General features: G+C 36.1%; 3 protein-coding genes across 3 annotated transcripts in view; 2 read left to right on the top strand and 1 right to left on the bottom strand.

The window, feature by feature from the left end:
- Positions 1–3310: 3310 nt before the first annotated feature.
- LOTGIDRAFT_143769 (hypothetical protein) lies at positions 3311–7942 on the top strand (the record flags this gene model as incomplete). The annotated part of the gene is made up of 5 exons (XM_009054373.1): positions 3311–3349; positions 4817–5013; positions 5665–5831; positions 7124–7240; positions 7842–7942. Coding segments are annotated over 5 exons (621 nt in total), but the record flags the coding sequence as incomplete, so codon positions are not given.
- A 4849-nt stretch (positions 7943–12791) lies between these two features.
- LOTGIDRAFT_174733 (hypothetical protein) lies at positions 12792–15641 on the bottom strand (the record flags this gene model as incomplete). The annotated part of the gene is made up of 4 exons (XM_009054372.1): positions 12792–14107; positions 14974–15043; positions 15269–15322; positions 15639–15641. The coding sequence occupies 4 exons, from the start codon at positions 15639–15641 to the stop codon at positions 12792–12794; spliced, it is 1443 nt and encodes a 480-aa protein (XP_009052620.1).
- A 2927-nt stretch (positions 15642–18568) lies between these two features.
- LOTGIDRAFT_174732 (hypothetical protein) overlaps positions 18569–19860 on the top strand; it is a gene marked incomplete at both ends in the record, with an annotated part of 1846 nt that continues 554 nt past the window's right edge. Inside the window, one exon of the mRNA XM_009054371.1 lies at positions 18569–19168. Within this exon, the coding sequence (XP_009052619.1) occupies positions 18569–19168 (600 nt within the window). The remainder of the gene's footprint in view (positions 19169–19860) is intronic.

Genomic DNA, 19860 nt, shown 5'->3' with positions numbered 1-19860 from the left:
GGGGGGGGGGGGGGGGGGTAAGGGGGAGGGAGTTTGCACCCCCATTTGTAAAGATTTTTTAAAATATGTGTCAGAATGCACAAAATCAATTCATTTTTTCTAAAATTTTCTTAAGAGAACGCTCTAAGACACTCTATGAGAGGCTCGCGACTATGACACCACCACAGAGTGGAATTTAAATTCAGCCTCAGCAGAGGTTGACGCTGCCACTGAGGTTATATTATCATTTTAATATAGAACAATTACTGTTATAACAGGTGAGAATTTCTGAAAATAGAAAGGGGATTTCCATGATGTTTTTAAATAAGAGTTTATTGGGTTTCCTGCTGTAATAAATAATATCACATGATATAAATAAATAGATAGATATCTCAGATCTCCTTCTAAATCGCCCATTTCCAATTTCGGTTTTTCAGTTATTACATAAATAAATTGCAGGGAGAGTTGCGCCATTTTGAGGGTTGATTTGAGTGTTGAATATATGTAAATAGTCTTCAGAAATACTAGAAATGAAAGAAAATCGCATAATTCCCTCAATTCCTGTCTTTCCTATATATGACAGTGTCTCATAAAAAGACGACTCGTCTTTTAAACTTTCAAACGTGGATAATTCTGGACACACAGATTGGATTTGAAGGCTCAAATTTCGATGGTGAGCTGTGAACACTAGCTTAGCTAAAAAAAAAAAACAGTCCCGTTCGTAGACTTAGGGAAAATTTGGTAAATAGATAACCCCCCAAAATGGCGCATCTGTCCCAAAAACGGCGAGGAATATACTGCTGCAATTACCTACCACTAATTTGGTGGAGTGCCGGTTCTGCACGGTTAATGATGTACTGTTTGTTGAAAATTACTGATCTACGGCTGATATTATCTTGGTGCTGGTCTGATATTATCTTGGTGCTGGTCTGATACTATCTTGGTGCTGGTCTGATATTATCTTGGTGCTGGTCTGATACTATCTTGGTGCTGGTCTGATATTATCTTGGTACTGGTCTGATATTATCTTGGTGCTGGTCTGATATTATCTTGGTGCTGGTCTGATATTATCTTGGTGCTGGTCTGATACTATCTTGGTGCTGGTCTGATATTATCTTGGTGCTGGTCTGATACTATCTTGGTGCTAGTCTGATACTATCTTGGTGCTGGTCTGATATTATCTTGGTGCTGGTCTGATATTATCTTGGTGCTGGTCTGATATTATCTTGGTGCTGGTCTGATACTATCTTGGTGCTGGTCTGATACTATCTTGGTGCTGATCTGATACTATTTTGGTGCTGGTCTGATATTATCTTGGTGCTGGTCTGATATTATCTTGGTGCTGGTCTGATACTATCTTGGTGCTGGTCTGATACTATCTTGGTGCTGGTCTGATACTATCTTGGTGCTGGTCTGATACTATCTTAGTGCTAGTCTGATATTATCTTGGTACTGGTCTGATACTATCTTGGTACTGGTCTGATATTATCTTGGTGCTGGTCTGATATTATCTTGGTGCTGCTCTGATATTATCTTGGTGCTGGTCTGATACTATCTTGGTGCTGGTCTGATATTATCTTGGTGCTGGTCTGATATTATCTTGGTGCTGGTCTGATACTATCTTGGTGCTGGTCTGATATTATCTTGGTGCTGGTCTGATACTATCTTGGTGCTGGTCTGATACTATTTTGGTGCTGGTCTGATACTATCTTGGTGCTGGTCTGATACTATCTTGGTGCTGGTCTGATATTATCTTGGTGCTGGTCTGATACTATTTTGGTGCTGGTCTGATACTATCTTGGTGCTGGTCTGATACTATCTTGATGCTGGTCTGATACTATTTTGGTGCTGCTCTGATATTATCTTGGTGCTGGTCTGATACTATCTTGGTGCTGGTTTGATACTATCTTGGTGCTGGTCTGATATTATCTTGGTGCTGGTCTGATATTATCTTGGTGCTGGTCTGATATTATCTTGGTGCTAGTCTGATACTATCTTGGTGCTGGTCTGATATTATCTTGGTGCTGGTCTGATACTATCTTGGTGCTGCTCTGATATTATCTTGGTGCTGGTCTGATACTATCTTGGTGCTGGTCTGATATTATCTTGGTGCTGGTCTGATACTATCTTGGTGCTGCTCTGATATTATCTTGGTACTGGTCTGATACTATCTTGGTGCTGGTCTGATACTATCTTGGTGCTGGTCTGATATTATCTTGGTGCTGGTCTGATACTATCTTGGTGCTGGTCTGATACTATCTTGGTGCTGGTCTGATACTATCTTGGTGCTGGTCTGATATCATCTTGGTGCTGGTCTGATACTATCTTGGTGCTGCTCTGATATTATCTTGGTACTGGTCTGATACTATCTTGGTGCTGGTCTGATATTATCTTGGTGCTGGTCTGATACTATCTTGGTGCTGCTCTGATATTATCTTGGTACTGGTCTGATACTATCTTGGTGCTGGTAATTTTATTTTATAATTTGTTTATATTATTATATCTGTTTATTATTGCAGGATCTCAGAATGAAAGTTGAAGAAATCAGTCAGTGGTGTCAGACATTCTGGGCTGAAAATCAGAAATGGGTAGTGGTGGCAGGTGTCTCTGTAATTATAGGTGGAGCTATAGTTTATAAACGTTTTAGGTAGGTCGAGTTCCTAATCTATCACCGTGAGTTTACTCAGATCCAAACATAGCAATTCCCATCAGCGTACTGACTAAAACATTATTAATTTAATAACGTCATTAATACACGCTATCTGTCTTAAATTATGTTTTATGATTAGTGAAAAACTTACAGGAATCACAGACGTCTGATGTAAAATTGGAATGATGTAAATTGATGCTATCAGAGTCTCTGATACATATATAATTTAGAAAACCTCTTTACAATCTCTTTAACAAGAACTACAGACGTCTGATGTAAAATTGGAATGATGTAAATTGATGCTATCAGTGTCAGAAAACCTCTTTACAATCTCTTTAACAAGAACTACAGACGTCTGATGTAAAATTAGAATGATGTAAATTGATGCTATCAGTGTCAGAAAACCTCTTTACAATCTCTTTAACAAGAACCACAGACGTCTGATGTAAAATTAGAATGGTGTAAATTGATACTATCAGAGTCCCTGATATATATACAAAATTTAGAAAACATCTTTACAATCTCTTTTAATTGTACTATTTCTGATCAATAGAAATATTGTTTAAAAAAACTGGTTTATTTTGTAGAAAGAAAAGAAAAGAATGGCCGAAAGATCGAGTTATTTTACATCAGATTGGACGTGGCCAGTGGGATTTGACTCTTACACCATTTGGTGTCAAGTTGGAAACTTATCTTAGAATGGCCAATATTCCTTATATAGTAAGTATCTATCTCATTCAAATTACACCAAACTTTCCTTCCGTTTTTTTATACATCTCTCTATGTGGTCGTATATTGTCGGCACCCCTGTCCGTCTGTCCGTCCGTCGACATTTGCTTGTAAACGCTCTAAAAACATCCGCATGCCGTGGTGGGCGTATATGGCTGTGGTCCACTATCTTTAAAGATAGTTACTTTAGTTAGGGTCTAACCGCAGCCCCCTTAAACTTTCGACAAATTAACCTTTTGACCTAACTCGTTAACGTCTGCTTTAACCAATCCAATTTCTACCGTCTCCACCGCTAGTATTTGCTAACGCGGTGTTTATCAGGTTAATTTGACGAACGTTCATCAGTTAGACTTACCAGGTGTCATAACTAAACAATAGAATCTCTATATAACATGATATATCTATTAAACTAAATAATTATTGAAATACACTTCTAAACATGTTTCAAAATTACTTAGTTTAATGAATTATTACTTAGTTTAATGAATTATTACTTAGTGTAATGAATTATTACTTAATTTAATGAATTATTACTTAGTGTAATGAATTATTACTTAGTTTAATGAATTATTACTTAGTTTAATGAATTATTACTTAGTTTTATGAATTATTACTTAGTTTAATGAATTATTACTTAGTTTAATGAATTATTACTTAGTTTTATGAATTATTTCTTAGTTTAATGAATTATTACTTAGTTTAATGAATTATTACTTAGTGTAATGAATTATTACTTAGTTTAATGAATTATTACTTAGTTTTATGAATTATTACTTAGTTTAATGAATTATTACTTAGTGTAATGAATTATTACTTAGTTTAATGAATTATTACTTAGTTTAATGAATTATTACTTAGTTTTATAAATCATTACTTAGTTTAATAAATTATTACTTAGTTTAATGGATTACTTAGTTTAATAAATTATTACTTAGTTTAATGAATTATTACTTAGTTTTATGAATTATTACTTAGTTTAATGAATTATTACTTAGTTTATTGAATGATTACTTAGTTTAGTGATTACTTAGTTTAATGAATGATTACTTAGTTTAATGATTTCTTTGTTTCATGAATGATTACTTAGTTTAATGATTACATAGTTTAATGATTACTTAGTTTAATGAATGATTACTTAGTTTAATGATTACTTAGTTTAATGAATGATTTCTTAGTTTAATGAATGATTACTTAGTTTAATGAATTATTACTTAGTTTAATGAATTATTACTTAGTTTAATGAATTATTACTCAGTTTTATAGATTTATTAGATTATAGAGAGATTCTGTTGTATAGTTATAACACCAGGTAAGTCTACTGATGAACAAAGACTCATTTTAACCAAGTTTAAGAATTATAATATTTTGGTCATCCTAAGATGTAGTATACCTTTAATTTGAATGGTAAGAGAGTTAGCAGAGTTTGAAGAGAGACTATCAAGTACCATTGTATTGTAGAATGATGAAACTATGAAAAAGTCGAGTAAGAAGAAAACACCCTGGATAGAGTTGAACGGAAAGTGTGTGGCAGATTCTAGTTTTATTCTAGAATATCTAAATACTAACTACTGTGTAGATTTGAACATGTCACTATCTGTCGAACAACAAGCAATAGGCCGGGGATTCTGTAAGATGGTTGACGAACACTTGTATTGGTAAGTTGATGTTTAATTCGCTTTTAAATTTGCTTTATCACACAGTGCCTGCGTGAGTAGTGACGTCATCAAACACAGTTTTAGTAGAATTACAGGAACCACAGACGTCTGATTGAAAATTAGAATGGTGTAAATTGATGCTATCAGTGTCCCTGATACACAAAATAAATTTAGAAAACCTCTTTACAATCTCTTTAACAAGAACCACAGACGTCTGATTGAAAATTAGAATGGTGTAAATTGATACTATCAGTGTCAGAAAACCTCTTTACAATCTCTTTAACAAGAACCACAGACGTCTGATTGTAAATTAGAATGGTGTAAATTGATGCTATCAGTGTCAGAAAACCTCTTTACAATCTCTTTAACAAGAACCACAGACGTCTGATTGTAAATTAGAATGGTGTAAATTGATGCTATCAGTGTCAGAAAACCTCTTTACAATCTCTTTAACAAGAACCACAGACGTCTGATTGTAAATTAGAATGGTGTAAATTGATGATATCAGTGTCAAAAAACTTCTTTACAATCTCTTTAACAAGAACCACAGACGTCTGATTGTAAATTAGAATGATGTAAATTGATGCTATCAGTGTCAGAAAACCTCTTTACAATCTCTTTATGTCTAACGTTTCTTATGCTACCTTTTAGGACAATGGTGATGTCGAGGTGGTATCACGACTTTCACCAACGGTTGTATCCCCTGTTCAAGAGGGCAGTCTATAATCAGGGCTGGGCCCAAGGGGTCGGGCGTCACACGCGAGAGGAAAATAATCACCTGATGTATGGAGATTTGAAAGCTCTTTCTGATTATTTGGGTGAGAAAATATTTTGTTTTATATCCTAACAGTTTTTCAGACACATAACATTAAAAACAGATACATAACATTAAAGACAGATACATAACATTAAAAACAGATACATAACATTAAAGACAGATACATAACAGTAAAAACAGATACATAACATTAAAGACAGATACATAACATTGAAAACAGATACATAACATTAAAAACAGATACATAACATTAAAGACAGATACATAACATTAAAAACAGATACATAACATTAAAAACAGATACATAACATTAAAGACAGATACATAACATTAAAAACAGATACATAACATTAAAAAAAGATACATAACAGTAAAAACAGATACATAACATTAAAGACAGATACATAACATTAAAGACAGATACATAACATTAAAAACAGATACATAACATTAAAAACAGATACATAACATTAAAAACAGATACATAACAGTAAAAACAGATACATAACATTAAAGACAGATACATAACATTAAAGACAGATACATAACATTAAACACAGATACATAACATTAAAAACAGATACATAACATTAAAAACAGATACATAACATTAAAGACAGATACATAACATTAAAAACAGATACATAACATTAAAAACAGATACATAACAGTAAAAACAGATACATAACATTAAAGACAGATACATAACATTAAAAACAGATACATAACATTAAAGACAGATACATAACATTAAAGACAGATACATAACAGTAAAAACAGATACATAACAGTAAAAACAGATACATAACATTAAAAACAGATACATAACATTAAAAACAGATACATAACATTAAAAACAGATACATAACATTAAAAACAGATACATAACATTAAAAACAGATACATAACATTAAAAACAGATACATAACATTAAAAACAGATACATAACATTAAAGACAGATACATAACGGTAAAAACAGATACATAGCATTAAAACAGATACATAACATTAAAGACAGATACATAACATTAAAGACAGATACATAACATTAAAGACAGATACATAGCGGTAAATCGGAACAAGCATAATTTATTATGTGATCTAGTTATAGAAAAGGAAGGGGCGAAATGGGTATGGGGCAATATGGGAAAGGGGCGATATGGGAAAGGGGCAAGACGGGGAAGGGGTGAAAAGGGAATAGTTAAGGGGCGATTTGGGAAGGGGCGATGTGGGAAGACATCATTTATCTGAAGTGAAAACCGTTTTCATGGTCAGCTATATATATATATATTTATTTATTTGAGGGTTAGCTAGTTGAATTGTATTTGTAGGAAAGAAGAGATATTTATTCGGCAATCAGCCTTGTGAGGTGGACTGTGTGGTATTCGGCCAATTATCCCAATTCTGTTGGCACATGCCAAATTTACATGGTGAACAACTCCTTCATGGTAAGTTTTGAGCGATTCAAAATTATCTACCCCCTGGCGTGGGGTACAATTCGTTATTTATAGCCCCGTCACACCGGATTGCTACCATTTACAATCTTACGGCAACATGAAACGTACTAGGTCACGGTCAAACGTAAAAATAACTGGATAAAAGTCCTATAAAATTACAAATCGGCCCCATACCGCGAGTTATGCCCAAATTTTGTTCTAATGTTTTTACAGCGTCTTTGCTACGCGAATTATGTACTTTTATAAAGCTCAAGGTGATGTAACAACGCTTGTCTAACGACCTTCTCGATCTCATGGCGTTCTCAACGCCTTCTAAAACAGACCAACGAACCTTGTCATTTGTTTTGAACATGTCCAAAATATACGCCGTGATTCGGTGAATAGTAGTGACTCTTGCACAAATTCCAGTGTGTTCTACACGCTCATACCAGGCTTATTGCCACCTTAACACGCACTGAGCCAATTTCGAAGTAGCAGCTCAGTAAGAACGTTTTTGCCTGTTTGACAGGACTATTACAAAGTTCAGCAAGTTTTTGACAACTTTTCTTATATCCGTAGTTTGTTTCAACCAGGTATTTTTTTATCATTTCAGAAACGTTCCCTAATCTAAGGGACTATTGCTTCAGAATGAAAAAAGCGTTTTGGCCTGATCTAGGCCTAGGTGCCAAGAGTAAATGTCAAAAACAAACCTGATTGGATGTGAATTATGGGCCTTCTTGAATGTGATTGGTTAACTGAAGCTGTTATGTATATTATTATCATTGGTCTGGTATGTCACGTGATCAAACTGAATGAATTGATTGGTTAACTGATGTGTGTATTATTATCATGGGTCTGATATATCACGTGATCAAACTGAAAGAATTGATTAGATTAAAACGACTAGTATAGCCAACCACATCTTCTTGGACTTGTTTGAGAGGCATTAGTCAACAACTGACAATTGTTGTTATATACAGTGGTGTAACCTATTTTCGTGGATATAAGGATTCAACACCGAATTTCGTCAAAGTTAAAAAAACGAAATTTTTTTTTTATGTCTTAAATGTTTCCTCGGATATTCTACAAAATAATTAGAATTGGTTTATTTCGATTTTCTTTATTAATCCTTCACTTTGACCAATATTTCATGAGCAACAAACTCGGTAACGGCGGCAGAATGCGTCACCTATTTTCGTGTACAATGTTTGTTCTATAAATAAGTCTAGAAAAACACGTTGTATGGATAACGGGTGGTATAATTAACTTCTCTTAGTATTTATCTGTAATATCAATTCATTATAACTAGTGACAATTTCTTCAAAGAACCATGATTTTAGAAAAAAATAGTGACTGACAAAATAAGATACGTAGCGTGATTTATTGCTAAAAGTCACTGAAACAACATAAGGATATGGCCCACTTTGTGTTCCATAGAAAATTTCTGCTGACACGGAATCCGCTAGTTGATCACGTGACTTCATTCGTTGGACTACATTCTAGCAGACGACACTTGGAATTCCGATTACCGCTTAAAAAATGGTGACGTTTGGTAATAACTGAAATCCGCCATTTTGTATTTGTCAAAGTATACATTAATACATTTTACCTTGCTTAAAACTACTGAATTCATTCTACTAGCTCATATTGTAGAGGAAACCCATGTTTATCAAAACAAACTAATGCGGAGGTCGCGCAAGGTCGCTCATGTAAATTATTAATCCTTTGCGGAAATCCACGAATAATAGGTTTCCACGAAATTAGGTTACTTCACTGTAATAATAATTAAATAAAAGAAATTAAACCTGATCTGTATGTAATGCAAACTATTTTGTCTTCTAATCATATGTATGAAGGTAATCTTCTATGAGTATAAGATCTGTAGACAATAGAAATTTCTATAAGATGTGAAAGTAATCATCTATAACGATGACGCCATTATAACATGACGTATGATGTCAACAAGGCCGCCATCATTGCTTGGGAGAAAGTCTTGGGAAATGAGGTCAAAGTTGTCATTTTATTCCTTATGAAGTATAAAGAATATCCAGGAAAAATAAAAATAAAACATAAGGGTTGTTAAGTTGGTACAAAAAGTCCCTTTCTGTGTTTGAAACAATTGTCGTAATTTATTGAAAGAATTCCAGAATATTCACTCCGAAACTACGATTGACTGGCGATCTAGTTGTCAACAAACATGGCGTCCCCCATGATCCGCCATCTTTTTTTCTCACTTTTTTTTGACTACCTGTGGGGCATAAATTTTCTGAAACGAATTGATGTATATGTATGTGTTACCATTATAGAGAGCTTCGCTCTTCGCCGTCGCGAGAGCTGTGCTCTCATATAAGAGCCCTAAAATATGGTTTAGACATTGATACTGTACTGATATCTTGACTACTTAATAAAAGATTGAGTAAAGTAGCTTGAATTGGCGGCCATATTGGATTTCAAAATGGCAGCCATATGTAACAGATAGTTTCTGACATCATTGGATTATAAGAGCCCTAAAATATGGTTTAGACATTGATACTGTACTGATATCTTGACTACTTAATAAAAGATTGAGTACTTGTTGTTGTCTGTAAACTGATGAATGTTAAGTTCCACCTCAAGATTTTTATTATCTAAACTTTCTGTATAAAAATATGACAATACAAGACTAGCGCTTTCATAAATTCTATCTTTTTTTTTTGTTAAGAAGTGCCACTAATATCAGATGGTGAATGATTCTCTCTGACTGAGACTGACCGTTTCCATAACCAAGAGTCGTAGGCTTCCAATATAAATTGCTAAATTGGTTGCAAAGGAATTACATTGAATAAAACACCAGTGCTAAATTTCAATATTTTAATTCAGATCAAGTAAAATACATCTACAAGACAAGTGGAAAGTTTTTCTTAAATGAGATTCAAAATTCTAGAATTACAGACAACATTGCCAAAATACTTTTAGAGGGATACAACGTCTTAGAATAAACATAAAATTTAAATATTTTATACTTGACCTGGTGTCATAATTAACATAACAGGATCCTTCTATAATTCGATAAATCCAAAAAACTTAATAAAAATAGCTTGCCAGGCAAGGTAACATACGCCCACTGGCAGCTGTCAGAAATAATAAAACAGCCTTTAGTGACTAAAGTACGAATTTTCTCATATTGAAGAAATTACTTATTCTGAATAATTCCACAAAATTTTTTAAAATCAATATCAATAACCCAAATACAACAAACAATTAAATCACACAGCTCTAATCAAGGGCAAAAAACAACTTTTGATGCGAGTTTACAAAGTCAAGGGCAATAACTCAAAAAATGTTCATCAAAAATATCTCATGTTAGAACTTGTCCGAGATCTTATCAATTTCAATGATCACACCAAGTTTCATCGGAATCGGTTGAAAACTGTAGCTTCAATCCTGCTCACGAACTATTTTTAACAAATTTTGACGCGTTTTTACAAAGTCAAGGGCAATAACTCAAAAACCGTTTATCAAAAATGCATCAAGTTAGAACTTGTCCGAGATTTTATGAATTGCAATGATCACACCAAGTTTCATCAGAATCGATTGAAAACTGTAGCGTCAATCCTGCTCACAAACTATTTTTAACAAATTTCAACACGTTTTAACAAAGTCAAGGGCAATAACTCAAAAACCGTTCATCAAAAATGCGTCAAGTTAGAACTTATCCGAGATCTTATCAATTCCAATGATCACACCAAGTTTCATCAGAATCGGTTGAAAACTGTAGCTTCAATCCTGCTCACGAACTATTTTTAACAAATTTCTACGCGTTTTAACAAAGTCAAGGGCAATAACTCAAAAACCGTTCATCGAAAATGCCTCAAGTTAGAACTTGTCCGAGATCTTATCAATTCCAATGATCACACCAAGTTTCACCAGAATCGGATGAAAACTGTAGCTTCAATCCTGCCCACGAACTATTTTTAACAAATTTCAAGGCGTTCTAAGTCAAAGGCAATATCTCAAAAACCGTTCATCGAAAATATGTCAAATTCGAACTTGACCGAGATCTTATCAATCTAAAGCATCACACTAAGTTTTATCAAAATCAGATACAAACTGTAGTCTCTATAGTGCTCACAAGAAATGTTGACGGACGGACGGACGGACAGGGGCGGCGACAATATACGACCACATATTCATGTGGGCGTATAAAAATGCAATTAACTATTGAAAAACGCAAAACATTAAGTGTTTTTCAATAATTACTTAGTTTATGAATATTCCAATTTTCTAGATTTTACAGGGAATCTATTATAACTTTATTACACTAGGTATATATACTCATATTGACCATTTTAGGTTCATTCTAAGACGTAGTATCACTTGTGTCACATATGAACATGCTTCAAACCAAAATGAACCGAGTTGCAAGACTCGGGTGCGCAGTATGAAATGTAATTGAATTAGATTCTAAGAAATTTTAAAAGAGTCTTTTAGCTGAGTATATCTGGATCTTCAATCTAACTTCACTAACCAGTCCACAGCAAAGAATTACAAGTCATGGTAATACTTGATGTTGTCATGAATAAAGGTGATTATGTTCATATTCAGAGAACCGTGGTGCTCGGTGAGACGATTGCTGCTAACCTGGGGGTCCAGTGTTCAATCCCGGCATAGGTCGAGATGATATTTCAACCCCGTTTCCCTCTGTCAGTGATGTAGGTAAGAGGGGCTGACATGGAAAAAGCGTCTAGTCGTTCGGATGGGACAATAAACGAAGCCTCCTGTGCTTCAGGCTGTGCACGTTAAAGATCCCTCCACAGATGGAAATCGAAACAGAGCAGGCTATATTTTCCACTGGCACACTTGATGAAGAATTCAATGGGTGAGAATTTGGAATTGTTGTTGTCATATCCACCAGGGGGTGATATATTGCCGTCACCCATGTCCGTCCCTCCGTCCGTCTGGCCGTCGTAAACACTCTACAAGACACAATTCTTGACGGATTTTGACGACACTTAGTGTGAGTGTTCGTAATCACCCAGGGATGAACCCTATTGAAAATCAAAGAATCAACAAATATTTAGTATGAGTTACTGCCCCTGTTCTTGAGAACGCGTTCAATTTTTAGCATAGGCCTACTTTTTTCGATTTTTAACTGTCAAGGAATCTTTTACGTTCACAGTGTGGTGCCAGTAGGTTACTTCACTCGACTTACATGTGTAAGTCTGAAATATAAGTGGTCTAGGTCCAACAAGGGGAAGTAAGCGAGTTGTAATTTCCTGTTCACTTCTGTAATTGTACTTTAATGTTCCAGACTAGCACGGGTCCGCGGTTTATTGTCCAATACTTACTTTGGAACATTTGTTATTAAGTTGGTATCTTTTTCTGGGGTGGGCCCCCCCCGCCACCTTCCCCCCCCCCCCCTTTCCCCCAACCCTCTGTAGGAGTTGGGGCCCGAGGACTTGTGTTATGTTAAGGCATAATTTACTACAGTTAGACCTCTAGCAATTTGTTCTATTGTACAAAATATGACAGAAGGTTTCAAAGAGAAGAAATGATAACAATCGGAACAATTTACATTTTTTTATCAACCAAAGACATAAACAAAGCTACAATCTTCTTGGCTAGCGATAGTCAATCGATTAGGAGCAGATTTGAAATAAACTTCATAACCATTGTGCCTTGTATAAGCAATAACTCCTTGGGCGGCATACGGATCGCAATGGTCTTTGACTGACGCTGGGAAAGTGTTGTAGGCTGTGTCGCAATGTTTTGGTATATAGATGGGTTTACCAAAGTGGTACAATCTACGACATGAATTTACACTATGTATAACTTCCAGAGCTCTATATCTATTGATGTGTCCTTTTAGTTTGTCAACACTATCGACCACAACGTTTCTACCACTATTATTGCTGTTGAACTTGGTGTAACCACCACACTGTCCGACTTTATGGACTTTACCACCGTTTATATGCTTGTAAGTTACAGTGAACCAATCTCGCCAGAAGTATTTTTTAGCCAGGAAATCATACAGCATGTTGTTGAAGTCATTGTTGTTCATTTTAGTTTTCGGATTCTTTATAAGATAATTGTCAATATCTTTTCCAGATTGAGTATCATACTGACTGACAATATAGTTATCTGTAGACATCATTTTGGATCTGATATGGGTAAATCGAGTATTCCATACGTTTTGGTAATCATGTAGAGCTGCTGTGTGACCTTTCAGTTGATGGTAAGCCAGTTCCAACTTTGCTGCTTTCATCAACAATTTAAGAAGCCCCAGCATAAAGGTTTGGCTTTTTCCTCTGTCGTACTCGGTATGTTTGACGACAGCACTAAAAAGACCATCTCCAAACATCTGTCCTTCATTCATGATGCCGTCATAGAGTTTTGTACCACTATCTTGATAAACAGTCTTGAAGTTATCAACGAAGGTAGAGACTGCAGTCTTAACAGCTCCTGATGAAAATGTGTAGATATGTTCGAAGTCCGTATTAACAGCATTAATATTTTGCTCAGCATTAGAATTCTGTACTTGTATTTTACTCCATTCAATCAGGTTTTTCACTTCATCAAATTCTATATCAACTTTATCGAATCGATTGTCAACGTCTTGGTTTAAACGTTTTATGGCTTTAAGTTCGGCTGATTCAGATAGTCCGAAAAATCCCATGATGAAGGAAACGAAGGGTCCAACGATCCCGAGATAGGGAGTTACAGCAGAAGCCAGTTTTCCAATGACATTGTTGAAATTTTTAGCCACAATAAAGTCACCAAGTTCCTTAGCTGCTGATAAACCATTTTGGATGTTAGAGGCAGTGTCTCTTATTTCCTTGGTAGTAGTAACAGACACGTACAATACCAATAAAACACCAGCCAGCACCTTCCAATTCATGTCTGAAAAAATCAATAGAAAAACCGTGAATTTAAGTGTTCAGGTTTGAACAGTGTCTCATGAAATGCGACTCGTCTTTTTAACTTTCGAATGTGGATAATTCTGGACACACGTGGATTTGAAGCCTCAAATTTCGACGGTGAGCTGTGAACACTACAACTGATTGGCTGAGCTAAAAGGAATCTCGTTTTTGAGACAAAGGTATGATTGATACAAAAAGTTGGAACACCTTTCCCTTTAATCTAGTTTGTGGTTCGTTCCTCCAGCGCTTGTTGAGATTTACAGTGAAGTATTAATTCCAGTGCTTGTTTGCTTGTAAACCGAAACATCTGCCTATATTCCAGTCTCTGATAGATATTTTGAAAGTTGGTTAGTGTAGAGACAATAAACCTAATTTACAGTCATCGTAAAGGTTAATTTAATATTATATGAGAAAAAGGTCGTCGGAGGTGTAGAAAATCCCCATATAATAGGGCCTAGTTTTTGACTCCAGTCAATATATGTCAAAATATCTATCAGAGCAGTGCTTCTCATTCTTTTTTCACCCTGTTCACCTGACCTCTACACTACCAGATGCCACCGACCCCTTTCAATAATCAAGTAAAATTCACATTTACTGAATATCACTCTTTATTACAAAAAATAATCAATATTAATATGGTCAGATTTTGATAATGAGATGATAGTTCTTAGTGTGTGCCGCCCTGAGCTTGATGTTCACGAATCAAAGATTTACTGTCCGGTATCAGTCTGGTCAGCTTCAGACACTGAATTTCTTACCTAGTTATGAGATTTTTGCCCGCAAAAGTTGCTTTCAGGGCTGTGAGGGTTAGAACTGCCCCCTCTGCCCCACCTTAGGCTTACTCACTGCTAGTTATGTCTAGAGATTCTTGCTTTACTGACCCAATTCGGAGAGTTGGGAATTTTACACCCACCACCTCTAAGATATAATACACTAGTTGTGTTTATGTTTTGACAAATGTCTGTGTTTGACTATAATAATGAACCTATAACAAAACACAAGACAATATTATAGAATATAACACACTTCTTTAATAAGATTAGGCACATATGTGTTTTATATTCCATAATATTGTCTTGTGTTTTGTTATATGTGCTCCTCGCTTCTATATGTCGTTCAAATCTTACAATAATAAACCTACCTGGATGATTTCTATAATAATGTCTATGATAGTATTTAATTTTCTCTTTTTATACTAGGAGAATAGATAAGACATTCAAATTAAGATACAGCCAGACAAGGTAATATACACCCACTAGCAGCTTTGATTTTAAATAAAAATATTTAGCAGTACAGTAACAATTACCAGTATGAAATATTCAACCTTCAGTCATACACTTCTTTTAAACTGAACAGATTACAAAATCTCTCAAGAATTGTGCCTTCTAGAGTGTTTACGAGCTAACAATTTAAAGCGTTTCCAAGAACAAGGGCAATAACTCATACCAATTATTTTTCTATTTTTCTGATTTTAATAGGGTTCATCCTTGGGTGATAACAAACACTCCTACCATGTTTCGTCAAAATCTGTCAAGAATTGTGTCTTGTAGAGTGTTTTTTAGCAATTGTGGACGGACAGGCGGACGAACGAACGGACCGACGGATATGGGTGACGCTAATATACGCCCCCATTTCATGTGGGCGTATAAAGATAAGGCTGACAACGATAGTGAATAACAGCTGTCTAGAGGATGGGAAAATCATGTCAGATTAAATGCACAATTGCATAAAAACACGTTTCGTGACATGACCTTCATTCTTCTTATCTTATAATGGTGTCAACAGATTAACTCAAAATATCACAAGAATCTTTCACTCTATGATGCAATCATCCAATTTGGCATGCACCATGCTCTACCATTCCCCTGACATTAGCCACCTAAAATTTTCATTATGGCGGCCATTTTCAAGATGGCGGAAAATGACTGTAGTTTTTCATGAGCTTATTACTGTAATGCAGCTAAAAATATATCGGATGCATATAAAGTGACAAAACTTGGCATAGCATCTCTATGTATACCACTCTGAACATAAACACACAATAAACATCATTATTTTATTAATGACGGCCATTTTGGATTCAAAATGGCTGACAAAGAAGCAAAATATTCATGATTTATATTATTACAAATTATTTCACACATCCAAATAATTCATAACATGGAAGAACTATAAAAAGTATTCACAAGAGACTGAAAGATTTGCATTGTCCCTAAGCCACAGCCAAAACTAAAAAACAAACAAAACTTATATACAGGGGGGTGGGCACTTGCCCCACCAGCGACATAAAATTAAGGGGAACCAATTCTTCAAGGGGGCGCTGCCTAAATCCAATTTTAACACCAGTCAGCAAAACTCCACAATTGACACAGAAGCGACCCTCTCTTATTACGATTTTATATAAACAGTGTTGAATCATATTTTTCTTTCCCGCTTTCAGATATGTTGAAATAACGTCCTCTTCTTCATTTCTGTACTTTCATTCTAGACAATTTTATTGAGGGTCTGTGTCTAAACTAAATAGCGTATATGGGAACTATATTTGTAGGTTATGATTTTTTTTTTGTTGTTGTATATCCAGGAGTATTAATTACCTTGTTGTTATTACCATCATAAATATCATTATAAACTTCTTCACATTTTATATTTAGTTTCTAGAAGGTCATCGTATTTCGTCACTTTAATATTCGCACGCATGCAGGTCAAGGATATATGAACTTTTCATAAATAAATTTACAGAAATCTGCAGAATTTGCTGTTTTACAATAGAACATCGATGGCCAAAGCTGGAAGCTTTATGTCCAAATAATGACTTTGATTTTAGTGGAGACTTTGATTTTAGTGGAGATTTTAGTGGAGACTTTGATTTTAGTGGAGATTTTAGCGGAGACTTTGATTTTAGTGGAGACTTTGATTTTAGTTGAGATTTTGTGGAGACTTTGATTTTAGTGGAGATTTTAGTGGAGACTTTGATTTTAGTGGAGATTTTAGTGGAGACTTTGATTTTAGTGGAGATTTTAGTGGAGACTTTGATTTTAGTGGAGACTTTGATTTTAGTGGAGACTTTGATTTTAGTGGAGACTTTGATTTTGGTACGCTGAGCAGCAGCACTTTTGGGTTTCCAAAGATAAAGCAAAAGTTTGTCAATTGGTCAACATCTTGATGTAGATGAAGTATTGAAATCGATGAAGACCGTGAACACACAGACGTGACTCTAGTTACCAGAAAGCTGCTTCGACAGCTACAGCTGAACTCACCTTTTCTACCCTGAAACGAGTCAAATCTCAAATACTTCCTAAGCAGCTATGACGGGTGTTACACCATCCATGGTATGCTTACTCTTCTAGACACCTGATATCACTTTTCATTGTGAAATACTTCTTCACTTACGATTCTTATACTTCCTCACATGAAAAGTTCAATAGCTGCTTCTAATGTTTCGCCAATATATTGTATATACTTAACCATTCCTCGACACTTGAAAAAGGATAATATTTCGAAAACCGGTTCGTGTCAATTGCGTAAGTTTTTGTTTTACTTGTTATAATTTTTCACATCATTGTTAGCGTTATTTATCACCTAAATATATATTTTTTTGCATTTTTCATCTTGCTTTATATATCCCCAAACCCAGTTTGACTTATTTACATAATTTGATCCCAACATTTTCACGCTAGCATATACAGTTTCCTCCTGTTACATCCGCTGTACATTCCCTTCTAACCCCAAGTTATTTTCATTATGCTCCCCAACTACAACAACCACTGGCAAGAAGCCAGAAATAGAAACACTAATCGCCAACCAAACCAATATCACGTACCCTACAACGGCCCTGTCTTCCATCGACCTCTACCACCTACCAATCGCCGACCACCAACCAACCCATCCAGCTATATCCCACCCCATCGCCGACCTACCTACAACACAGCCTACCAATCAAGAGGTAACCATCGACCTGACCAACAACAGAAACGACTACCAGCCCACCGACGCCAACCAGTCCCCACTCATAAGGAGGAAGAACCCTTTGTGAAGGTGTTCTTCCAAGTTTTGCAGTGCCTCCATCATTTGGCAATCCTTACCCTTCAACAGCAAGGCCAACCAGCGTTTACCTTCAAACGCAAAGTCTCTGAGTTGGATAGTTTTATCCGTCCAGCAATGAAAACATCAGCTGTCGGCGAATATTAGATCCCTCAATCGGACATGGCTCTGTAAGGTTACGCAGGTCTTGATCGACCATTACCAAACCACACTTCAAGAGAAGCTGACCACCATTCGTACCAAGTCTTTATCATCACCTGCCGTCGACCGCATCGTTTCTCATGCCCTGTCCTGGGCCCGTCGCTCCTATGGGAAACGTCTCACTCAAGCTGTAATTTCCAAATTCTACCAAACAATCAACGAAACAAAAACCAGAGTAACCATATCTCTACCAACTGAAATGGACACTACACCTGCACCATCTAGAGCTACCACGCTGCCTAACCAAACCCCTAAACGAGCCCGAAGTTCACCTACTCCTAGTCCAGCAGACATAGGTAAACGCTCTCGTAGAGAGGGCACACCCCTTCTCTTTTCACTTTCAGACTCGTCTTCCCCTTCCACACCATCTGAATCTTCACCACGTGATCCACGATCCGCCAACCTTTCTTCCTTCTGTGCGTTTTTGGACCAGCAAACCACCCCTCAGTCTCCATCCAAGTCGAGACATGTATCCAGACCTTCCCCTCCTCGAACCAGATCCCAGTCCGTTCCCAATGCTACAATTCTAACAACTACCAAACCAGTACCAATCACACCGTCGACGACCATTATATCCGCTACCAAACCATATTATCACCAAACCAAGGACAAATCATTATGGAAACTACCTGCTCTAAAGAAATCAACCTTAATAATTGGATCATCTAACCTGAATCGAATTACCAAAACCAGTTCGGACACCGAAATACATTCTTACCCCGGTGCCCAAATCCATCACATACAGTCAATCCTGGAATCATACGACCATGATCCCAAACCTACTACCATTATTCTTCATGTAGGCCTCAACAACCGTGATCAGATACCAAAGACCTCCTTCAACCAAGCCCAGAAATTAATCGCCACAGCCAACAAAACCTTCCCAAACTCCAAGATCCTCTTCACATGTATACCCATTTCAAATAAAATCTCGAAGAAAGCACAACAGAACCTCAGCACCCTCAACAACATGATGATGGAGTCCAGTATCAACAGCGCAACAATCTTACCACCCTACGAAGAAGAATTCGAAACAGTTGATAATCTTCATTGGTCTCCAGAAACAGCAAACAGCATTTATTTGTTTTGGATACACCAGCTTCAAGCATCGAGTAAGTCTTTAAACTAATTACTGGGGATAAAAATACTGAGAGGCCACCGCTAGGCCAAACTGTAGTTAACTTGAGCCGCAAAATTCTCACACCCCTTCAGCATTCAATCTTAGACCGTGGACTTAAGTTTATTCCCACGCCAAAGATAGCTAACTTGAATTATCTCCGACCATCCATTGAACGATTTCAACGAAATCTTAGCTGCACATATTTTTTTCGAAACCACCCCCCACGTGGTGCTAGAACAATGTTTATTCCTAAATCCACGTGGACACCCCCTCAGGCCGCCATCCATCCTGAAATATTGAAAGCATTTGCTAGTATGAATAGCCAAACAGTGAACCTTTCCATAACACACGAAAAGCCTAATCTCACACGA

This window comes from Lottia gigantea (genome assembly GCF_000327385.1).
Source record: "Lottia gigantea unplaced genomic scaffold LOTGIsca_214, whole genome shotgun sequence".
NCBI classification, from domain to species: Eukaryota; Metazoa; Mollusca; class Gastropoda; family Lottiidae; genus Lottia; species Lottia gigantea.
The sequence above is the reverse complement of the archived record's forward strand: the minus strand, read 5'-3'. Positions and strand labels throughout refer to the sequence as shown.